A 12,005-nucleotide genomic window follows, 5' to 3' on the forward strand; every position below is an offset into this window, starting at 1 on the left:
AACCAACTGCACTTCCCTCCATTTTCTCCTTGTCGCTCCACTGAATTGGCAGACAGACGAATGACTCATGTTCGTTATCGTTATCTTCGAAATAGTAATTGGTGGCTGAATGAGGAGTTGTGTGTTGTGAGGAAGAGAGTTGTGTGTTGTGAGGAAGAGAGTTGTGGGAAATGACATATATATAGAGAAATATGAGAAGTTTTACATGGATTTTACATAGAAAATTTACAACGCGTTTACAACGAATTTAGGTAAGTTAAAGCACATTGAATACACGTTTTCACCTTTATATAACGGTAACACGATTCGTCGTAATGTCGATGTAACGTTTACAACTATTTTGCATTCCACGTACTTTCGTCGTAAACTTACATTGACTTTACGACGAAAACGTTTCGTCGTAAATTACCATGGAGTTTACGACGAAGTTATGTCTCGTCGTAATTGCGTTGTAAAGCGTATGTAAATTTACGAGGAAATTATTTCCTCGTAAAACGCCGTTGTTACTGCTACGTTTTCTTGTAGTGTATCTTAATTTATCTCAAGTAATTTTTTTTTCCAAAAATCTCTACACGAAAACAAATCAACAATCTCCGTTTTCCGCTATCCCTATTTTCTACCACTCACTTTCTCCATACATTTATCGTTGATTACCATTTTAATAAAATCTCCAAAGAAAAAAATCCATCAATTTTTATCAGAAGATATAACTTTTTTTCTATGTTCGTTTAGATGGATTTATCACAACTAATACTAGTACTACTAGTAAAAGAAAAAATGAATTGAATATTATAGAAAAATCCTAACAAGTTTACCCCAACAAATTTCATTTGAAATCCCAAGAAATTTCAAATATTAAACATAATATTATGAGTAGATCCGAAGAGGTTGTACTAAAATATAACATGAAAACTTATAACACATAATCTCAAATGACCACTACTCAAACAGTGATTTAAAAAATTAACTTTTATTGGATTTTTTCCAAAAAAATAATTCTTAATATTTTTCGAGTAATATTGTTTTTCCAAAAATCTCTACACAAAAACAAATCAACAATCTCCGTTCTCCACTATCCCTATTTTCTACAACTCACTCTCTCCATACATATATCGTTGATTACTCTTTCTATAAAATCTCCAAAGAAAAAAATCCATAAATTTTTATAAGAAGATGTAACTTTTTTTTTCTCTGTTCATTTTGATGGATTTATCACAACTAATACTGCTAATACAATTAGTAAAACAAATCATCAATCAAATATTATAGAAAATCCCAACAAGTTTGAAACCCCAACAAATTTCAATTATGAGTAGATCCGAAGAGGTTGTACTAAAAAATAACATGAAAACTTATAACACATAATCTCAAATGACCATTAATCAAACAGTGATTTAACAGAATAAAAGCTATGCTTATAAGTTGCCTGAACAAAGTTGCAAAGTTGTATTAATTATACATTTTCTAGTTGTACCAGCTATACTAATTATTTGTGTTCTAGTTGTATCAGTTATAGTAATTATATGTGTTTTAATTGTAAATGTTATGCTAGTTATATGCGTTCTAGTTGTACTAGTAATACTTTATGTTCTTTGTTGTCGTGAATCTTGTACACTGAAGATAAGATTCAGTTTTATATGAAATAAAACTGAATTGAGAATGATGATGGATTGATCAATTTGGGATAAGAAGAAAAATTGAAGGTTTGAAGATTTTTTTCTATCTCGATTTGGACTATGGGATAGCAAATCTTGATAACCAAATGTGAATTTAAAAGTTGGGTTTCTAGGGTTGTGAATTGGGTCAAGTATCAGGTGGGGAGGTGGGGCATGATCCATGTTGGTGTAGGATGGAAGTTGCATGAGGTTGTAAATAAATTTAATTACTTAAGTTTTTTTGTCATCAACATAAATAGATTCAATTAAGTTTCTCGTACATTACATTGTCCATATGAGAGCTTCTACCTCAGAGTGTAAAGGTGGTAGAGTTGGTTTCGTATTCCTTGCACCCATCAATCCCTTCAAGCCTTATAATATACTATACAACCATGTGAATATTTTTTTGGTCCTTTAAAATTTACTAAATTTAATTACTTAAGTTTTTGGTTGTTTTACTTACTTAAATTTAAATATTAAATAAAAAAAATAAGACGGTCCATTTTTGAAAATGTTAGTCCCTTGAAAGCCGTGTGAGACAATGATACGAGAAACATTTAGCCTAAATTCTTGTGACCCAGTTTTACCACACTAAGCGCATGAAACAATTAAGTTATATAATTAATGTCAATGTTGGTTAATGTCCTTGTTCTACAACGCGGAAAATAGAAAAAACAACTTGAATCTTTGATGATTTTTGGCTCGGAAATATGTGTCTATCATATGTTTTAGAGCAATTTTTTCAAATGGCTATTTTTAATTTTTTGTCACCAAAAGATCTCACAAGGAGGAAAATGACCAAATTTTTTTTATTTAAACGGCAAAAGATCTTTATAACTCTTGCTTTACTGATATAAAAATATAAATAAATGATTAAAATAAATTATATTTTCGAATTATATGTTTTCAAATTTGAGCTTTATTATAAATTTTCTATTTTCAAATAAAATTTCAAAATTTCTTTTCAAGATTTTTCTTTTTCAAATTTTCTTTTTGAAGTTCCAAAAATGATGTTTGAAACTAATTTAAAAATTTTGTTTTGAAATTTTTAATTTTAATTTTAATATTAAACTCTAACCCTTAACTCTAAGAGCATCTCCAAAAACACTCTCTTTTAAAGTTTCCAAAACTTTATATTTGAAGATTCAAGGTGTTATTTTCCAAAAGCAAAACTTCAAACGTAACCTGAAAATTATTTATATTTTACACTATAATCTTTATATTTGTCATAATTAATCAAATCCATATAACTTTTATAAATAACTAGCACATATATAAAAATATTACAACAATATTAATTACTATAATCTTGCACTAAAATATAAAATTGTAAATAGAAATACATAATTAATTATTAAAATACAAGCAAAATACCACATTATTCCATAAAATTATTTCCATAATGCTCCATCTTTGGTTACAAAAAAAACAATTTGGATAATATTTTGGAGATTTTGGAGGTTCTGAAAAAAATTAACAGATTATTTTTTTCGTTTGATATTTAAATTTGTGTAATAATTATGTCTTCATGTACCTTTCTAAAAATTTTTTTATCAAGTTTATTTTGTAATATTCTTGTTTTCTAATTCTCATTTTCAAATATTATAAACCTTAATCTAAAATTTTTATTTAATTTATGTGTAAAAATTCAATTTATAAAAACAAATTTTAAATATTTATGAGATATAAAAAATTAAATTAATATGATAATTGAGAAAATACTTCAAAATCATAATTGTGATGTGTAATTAATTGTAAGGACAAAAATGTAAATAAAAAAATGAAACTTCAAATTTGAAGTTTTGAGTTCCATTTTGGATAGAAAAAACTCTATATTTAAAGTTATAGTGTTTCTTTTGGATATGCTCAAAATCCTAAGTCTAAATTAATTAAGGGAGAATTGGGAAAAACAGACACTTTCAATTTTTATATGTCCAAATAGGATTTTTGATACTTTTGGACATGTTTTACCCTTCTATAATGGAAAAAATAGTAAACTAAAATTTTAAAATATTAAAAAATATGAAAACCATTTGAAACATTAGTATGACTATTTATATATTTATTTAAACAAAGGTAAATGTTCAGAAACCCTATAAGTTCTGCATCTTAATTATATCAAACAGAAAGCGCAAGAGACCTTGGATAATTTACGGGATGCAAATAGGAACTCTCCTGTCAGCACCACGCGGTCGCTCTGTATCTCTGATGCTACAGTTGGAGAGTCCATCAGTGACTTCCACAAACTCTGTTGTGCCACCGCATGGTTGTTATCAGGGTACAAAACACAAGCCCTGCAAAACATAAGAGCATAGACTCACTGTACTGTTCCCAAAAGAATCCCAAATCATCAAATGTTCACAGAATAGTTATGCTCGGAAAGTACCTAGGATACATAAAGTTCGTTGGCTCTGATCCATCCAAGTATTTTTAAGCATCTTTGGCTGATACTCGAGAGACTCCCTATAAATGAGCTCTCGCACGTCCTCTTCTGTTATCCTCTGCCTCTCAAAGAGAGCTCTCTTTCAACCTTAGCTAAATTCTTGAAGTACGGATCTGCAAGCGCCTGTGAAGTAAACACATAAAACCATAATTTTAATTTTAATCCAACCCCACTTACAATATTGTAATAAAGGAATACCTCTTCAGATGTAAGCCTGTCTCTGGGTTCAAAAGACAACATGTTCTCTAGAAAACGAAGAGCGAGAGGATTGGCATGTGGGAACTTATGTGAAAACGGAATAGGCGATTAGAGACGAAAAATCGATGATTTCGGATGAAGAAACAAGGATTCTCACACTAAATCGCCATTGACATGGCTTGAAGGTTTCAGCGGAGAAGATGAGTAGAGTGAAACCCGAAATTAGGGTAAAACACGATAGTTAAGTGTTTTTTTTTTTTTTTTTTTTTTTTTTTTTTTTTTACCTCTTTCACGATTTGTTTCCTTTCTTTTTTCTTTTTATATAAAATTAAATAAATTACCATTAATAAAAATTAATTAGGCTAATTGAAAGGTATAATGGTATTAAAAAGAATATAAATCCTAGCTACCTAAACAAACTTCTACAAATCCTATTGGGATAAATCTAAGTTGATAATGTATCTTTTTCCCAATTTTCTCATTAATTAATCCTAGTGGTATAAATGTATGTTTTCCTTTTAATTAAAAAAATTAGTCATTTTACTACATGGGGTTCTTTTGGTGAAAAACAAAAACTAGAAAAAAAAAACTGTTTTTCTTGAAATACTCAAAAACTAGAAAAACTATCCTAATGAATTTCTCTATGTTGCTGACAAAAAAAAAAAAAAAAATGAATTTCTCTATGTTTTACAGATTTTTGTTTTTGAGAAAATATGTTTTACAGATTTAGTATATAGATCTATTGAGTTTGTGTTAAAAATTGTTGAAATTTACTAGAGTATAATCTGCACGCCCATGCGGATTTGTTCTTACAGTTATATATATCAATAGTTTTCTATAGTTTTTGGTAGTGTATATTTTTTACATTTATTGGTATTAAATATTTGTTTATATAACATTTATACACCAAAGTTTTTATTTATATGTGTAATTTTATTTATTTATCTAACTGTCAATTAGATTAGTTTTTATAATTTGTCTTAGTAGATTCGCATTGGCATATAGTTATATAAAATATGCATGAAATAACATATTTAAACAACCATTTTAATTTAATATATATTTTTATTGATTATTTACATGGGTTTGTAAAGTTTTATTTATTAGTAATAAATATTAAGGAATAGACTACAATAATTTAAAGAATATTTTGTTGAACAATTATCTCATCTGCTTAAGGTGAAACATATAGCTAATGAAAGATTATAAGTGAGCTTAAGAAATTTTCATCAACATTAATATTTGGGACTATTCAGATAGATGTCTAATTTAGTTTTTCCAGCTTTGATATTGTATATTTACTTATTGTGTATTTTTTCTTATAGATTTTTAATATAATATTTCTATTTCTTATATTGTATATTTTTCTTATTTATTTTACTATACACTTTTGAGAGAGATGTTTAATTTATTATTTTCATTGCTTAATTGTATTTTACCTATTACGATAGATGACCAAAATAGTTTCTTTTAATTTAAAAATTTTAATTTTTTTTTCTTTTTTTTATAATTTGAATTATATCTTCAAAACTCCACTCATTAACTCTAAACTTAGGTTTAAAATAGGTCATTTTTCTCATTGAGTGTTATTTTGCGACAAAAACTTAAAATAGGCTATCCTAGAAAATTTCTCTATATTTTATATTAATTTATTCTAATTTTCTTGCTTTTAAATCAAATGGTAATATTACGAAAGAAGTTTAATGTAGTATTTCTATTTCCAATATTTTATTTGCTTATTATTTATTTAACTATACATTTTCCATTTAACTATAGATTTTTCAGATAAATATTTAATTTAGTTTTTCCATTTTTATATTGTATATTTACTTACCGTTTATCTTTTTTATTTTGTATATTTATTTATTCTAAATTTCTTGTTATATCAATTTTAATATTATGATATATATATTTAATGTAATATTTTTATTTCTTATATATTATATTTACTTATTATTTATTTATTTTTTTATTTTATTTTATTTAACTTATTATAATATGTAACAATTATATTTCTTATATTTTATATTTACTTACTATTTATTTCTTGATATATTGTATATATATTTACTTATAGGATTATTTGTAAATAATAAAAATGTAAAACAATACATTTTTCAGGTAGATATTTAATTTTGTTTTTCTATTTATTATATTGTAAATTTATTTATTATTATTATTTCTTATAGTGTATATTTACTTCTTTTTTTTGCTTTTATATCAAATGGTAATATTATTTATAGATGTTTAATGTAATATTTATATTTCTTATATTGTATATTTACATATTATTTATTTTACTTTACGTTTTTCAATTGTTCAATTAGTTCTTAGATTTCTTATTTTGTATTTTAATTATTATTTATTTTTGTTGTAATATTTTGATAGATGTTTAATGTAATATTTGTGTTTCTTATACTCTATCTTTACTTATTACTTATTTGACTATACATTTTTCAAATAGATGCCTAATTTAGTTTTTCCAATTCTGATATTTTATATTTACTTATTGTGTATTTTTTCTTATATTGTATAACTTATTCTAATATCACGATAGGTTTTTAATATACTATTTATATTTCTTATATTGTATATTTACTTCTTCTTATTTTACTATACATTTTTCAGAGATATGTTTAATTTAGTTTTTTAATTTTTAATTGTATTTTATCTATTGTTTATTTTTTCTTATATTGTATATTTAGTTATTATAATTTTCTTGCTTTTACATCAAATAAAAATATTATGATTGATGTTTAATGTAATATTTTTATTTCTTATATTGTATGCTTGTTTTTTTATAATGTATATTTACTTATAAAAATATTTAGAATTAAGAAAAATATGAAACTATACATTTTTCAGATAGATGTTTAATGTAGTTTTTTCATTTTCTATATTGTATATAAATATTTATTATTATATATTTTCTTATCTAATTGTTTAGCTTTTATATCAAATTGTAATATTACAGTAGATTTTTAATGTAATATTTTTATTTATATATGATATATACACCTTTTTAATATTTTAAGATAGATTTTTTATGTATTTTTTTATTTCATATATTTTATATTTACTTATTATTTATTTTTCATATATTTTATATTTACTTATTATAATAGACGTTTAATTTAATATTTTAATATTGTATATTTACTTATATTTATTTAACTATACATTTTTCAGATATATGTTTAATTTTATTTTTTTTCATTTTTATATTATATTTACTTACTGTTTATCTTTTCTTATTTTGTTAAATTTTGAAGGAGTTATAAAATTTAGAAATTCTATTGTTATTGGTTTATGTATTCTTAAAATATTAGTAGAATCTTTTTTTATTGATTTATGGATTTTTAAATTCCATACAAAATCTTTTGTTATTCAAAAAGTTTAGTTTTTATTAATTTTGTAATTCAAGTAAACTGGACATAAATTCTTTCTAGTTTTACTCATAACACTCAACTTTACAAATATCATCTATACTCATAAGATTCTTAAAATCTATGTAACAAAAAACACAAATATACAAACACAAAAAGTTTTGTATTACATTTTTTATTTTCATGTGAAAGATAATTGTAAAAAAAAAGAAAATTAAATTTTGAATGAGTTATAAAATTTAGAAATTCTATTGTTATTGGTTTATGTATTCTTAAAATACTAGTAGAAATTATTTAAAAAATAACAAAATTATTGAAGTAACATAATCTAGAATTAGAAAACTTTAAACAAAAATCAAACAAGACAAATCAAAATGTCAAAATATTTAAAAAATCAATAAAATTTATTTTAACATCAAATAATTATATTTCTTGAAAGAAAAATTTAAGTTTTTTATAGAAAGATAATTTGGAAAGAAACTATATATATGAAAATACATGATAATCAATCATAAGCAATGACAATTTATACAATATGTATGGCAAAAATTCATCAAATCTACTTAACTCTTAAAATTCTTTTAAATTTAGAAATTTTCAAACTCCACTCAAATTCTATTTTCAGTAGGCCCCCTTAGTGTATGTGAAAGCATGATTAAGGCATTAATTCAAATACTTATTAGGTTAAAGTATGTTTAAATATATGTAATTAATATATCACTGAATTGACTAGATAGGTACTGTTGAAGTGAAATTGGCAGATTTCCAACTTTAAGATAAGGACAAGTCATCGCCTTTACCTTAAAGCATGGGTGTAACTCATCATAATTTGGCCCAACTTTTATTTGCCATTTTCTTCTCGACTGTAAAAAGCACTTTAGGCGAGATCAACTAGGCATCCACAGGCATTAAATGTTACTTCAAACGAAAGTGCGTTTATTATTCTGAAATTTTTGATGTCTAATAAACTACCATCAAAATATCATAACCCATCAATCGAAAGCATATTGTATTTAACCATATATTTCTCTACAACTAAAAACGACTTGATTTGATTCAATCATCTAGAAACTCGATCTACTAGCAAGGAAGGATCCGGTAGTATACTCTTTCATTTAAAATAAATATGGGAACAAAAATTATGGGAACAAAAGCCTTACTGGATTTGAAAATTTCAACACCTTGCATAAGAAATATGTGACTTTTTTTTCTTCTTTTGAATACTATGAGGTTAAACCTGTAATCTTCCAAATCTGAAACCACAACATTCAATGTTAGTTTCGTCTCTTCCGTATAAACTTTTGACACAATGGCCAATGTCATTTTCAGTTGAATTAAGGAAAAAAGTTCTCTGACTACATAAAGTATTGCTTCCATTCATGAATCTTCTTTTTTTCTGGGATTTCGGGAGCTACCACAGAGAAAACGAAACAGTTAGATGATAAGGGTCGGGTCGGGTCATTTTAGTTGGATTTCGGTTGGATCATATTATATTTTAAAGAATTTGATTAAGCGCCAAAAACTTTTGATTAGATCTAATTACACCCCTAGTGATGAATTCGATATATTTCAGTGAGTTGATGTAGTTTATGACACATTTTAATACTTTAGGGGGTTTCAGATACATTACCCAATAGTTTATGTAGCTAGAGAATTAATGAACTATGTATGGTATGTTAACCTTTTACCTATATGCAAGCTCATAATAATAGTTATCTCAGAATCTTATTTTCTCTTCTTTTCTCAAAGCAATTTAAAAATTTTCTTTTCTTTACCAAAATTTCTACAATAATAACAGACCCACCCACCATTTCCAAAAAGATGTCCATAGACTTTTAAATTCTTATAAGTCTTCTCATTTTCTCCTCTAAAACAAAAGTCTTGCTATATATAGTCCCAAGCTTCTTCTCAAAATTCACCTCATAATTTTTCTAATCAATGGCTTCAATCTATTCACTTCTTTTTCTTTCACTTTTACAACTACATTGCACTCTATCTACTGGGAACAACCATATTATCCACAGAAAATCCTTAGAAATCATTTCCGGCAGTGGTGTCGGTGGCATTCCACCACCGTTACCTTCACCGCAACCAAAACCTGAAGAATGCCCTCCTCCGTGCCCGCCACGGCCACTGCCTCCACAACCTGAAGAATGCCCTCCTCCACCACCTCCTCCATGCCCTCCTCCACGGCCACCGCCTCCACAACCTGAAGAATGCCCTCCTCCACCTCCTCCTCCATGCCCTCCTCCACCGCAACCAAAACCTGAAGAATGTCCTCCTCCACCGCCTCTTCCTCCTTCTCCTCCACCGCCTCCTCCTCCATCGCCTCCTCCTACACCTTCCCCCAAAACACCACCACTTCCTCCGCCGGAGTCGATACATTCACCACCCAAAGCACCGCCACTTTCACCGTCGGAGCCATCACGCTCACCGCCTAAACCACCGAAATCACCACCGCCGCCGCAACTAACTTTTGCGAGTCCACTACTAAAGAAAGTCTACCCAGTCCTCCAAGCTTTCAAGAAACTAGTCGAAGTCGATTCAAAGAACATTCTTGCTTCTTGGAATGGTTCCGACATTTGCGGCAAATACCGCGGACTCGAATGCGCGACGTTCCCTGGAACAAAATATCAAGCAGTCGCCAGCGTCCAGTTTAACGGGTTTAACTTCTCCGGCAAGAACCTTCGATTAGATAACTTTCTCGACAAGTTAGACACAGTCACCATCTTTCACGCAAACTCCAACAACTTCTTAGGCTCTGTCCCTAAAGTCAGCAACTTGAAGTACTTATTCGAGCTTGACCTAAGCAACAACAAACTTACCGGAGAGTTCCCAGCTTCTGTCTTAAAAGCAACAAATCTCACGTTTCTCGATCTCAGGTTCAATACTTTCTCAGGCTCTGTTCCACGTCAGGTCTTTAATCTCGATCTCGACGTCTTGTTCATCAACAACAACAATCTTGTTCAGAAACTTCCACACAATCTTGGCTCCATCACCGCTCTTTATCTCACATTCGCCAACAACAGGTTAGATTCCCGATTAAAGTTATTGGGTAAATTAAAGTAGCTAAGTTATTTTAATTTTAAAGATTTATTTTAAAATTATTTATGGTCCCTCCCTATAGTTTTTTAAACCGTAAATTATTAAAGTAGCTACTTTCTTTATGACAGGTTCACTGGTCCAATTCCTGCTAGCATAGGCAACATCAAGTACCTACAAGAAGTACTTTTCTTGAATAACCAGTTAACCGGATGCTTACCATATCAAATAGGCAAGCTAAACCGAGCCACTGTTTTTGATGTTGAGTATAACAACCTAACTGGTCCTATACCATATTCTTTCGGTTGCTTAGACAAGATGGAACAACTCAACTTAGCCAGAAATAAATTCTTTGGAACCATACCAGAGATCGTATGCGAGATTTCTAGTCTCAAAAACCTCTCCCTCTCCTATAATTTCTTCACTCAGGTCGGTCCAAAATGTAGGAATCTCATCAAGAGAAACATTCTCGACGTTCGTATGAATTGTATACTTGATCTTCCAAACCAGAAAACGCCACTGGAATGTGCGAACTTCTTCATGCGGAAACATACATGTCCTAATTCCAAGTCCATGTTTCGGATCCCTTGTGGTAAAAATCCAAACAGGATCAGACTGGATCAAGAGCAGTTGAAGGACGAACAAGCTCAAACTTCTTCTCCGGTATCTTACTGGGCACTTAACCCGGACCGGATTCAAAACAGATAAACTTTTTTTGATGTATTATGGCGTGTTACAATAAGTGTTTATACCATTTGCGGTTTATAAATTCTATATTAAGTATTAACTAAATAAATGCATTTGTTAACTAGTTACGAATCATGACTTCAGATATATATATATATATATATCTTCAAAATAATTTTAAGTTTTAAGAACATCCACATGGTAGAGTATTTTCCAAAGGTTATCTAATATTTTAATACCAATATAATATTATTAACAAGGAAAATCAATCCAACTGATGTAAAGAGAGTATATTTAGGGTTTGAATAAAACACAGAACACATGCAGAATAAATGTAGTTTTAATAGGATGCAGATTGGACTGTATGTTTTTTTGCCATTCACCTTAAAATATGCAGAACACAAAAATATCTTAAAATAATAAAAAAACTGCATTCAGATTAATGTTATCATTAAATTGTCTGATCTGCAATGAAGAAGAAAAAAGGGCTGGACAATTGCTCTCCATTAAATTTGCACTAGGTGACCGGCCCGCACCCTGTGCGGGCATAAGAACATGATCGGTCTGCACCATGTGTTCTCTATCGGCCTGTAC

The 12,005-nt window shown here is 28.2% G+C and overlaps 1 protein-coding gene across 1 annotated transcript; it reads left to right on the forward strand.

Annotated features, from left to right (window-relative positions):
• The first annotated feature begins 9,422 nt into the window (after positions 1-9,422).
• Positions 9,423-11,599, forward strand: LOC103868794 (uncharacterized protein At4g06744). Its single transcript, XM_009146859.3, has 2 exons — positions 9,423-10,711; positions 10,856-11,599. The coding sequence occupies exons 1-2, from the start codon at positions 9,621-9,623 to the stop codon at positions 11,430-11,432; spliced, it is 1,668 nt and encodes a 555-aa protein (XP_009145107.1). The 5' UTR covers positions 9,423-9,620; the 3' UTR covers positions 11,433-11,599.
• The last annotated feature ends 406 nt before the right edge of the window (positions 11,600-12,005 follow it).

This window comes from Brassica rapa, chromosome A05, assembly GCF_000309985.2.
Source record: "Brassica rapa cultivar Chiifu-401-42 chromosome A05, CAAS_Brap_v3.01, whole genome shotgun sequence".
In the NCBI taxonomy this organism is placed as follows: domain Eukaryota; kingdom Viridiplantae; phylum Streptophyta; class Magnoliopsida; order Brassicales; family Brassicaceae; genus Brassica; species Brassica rapa.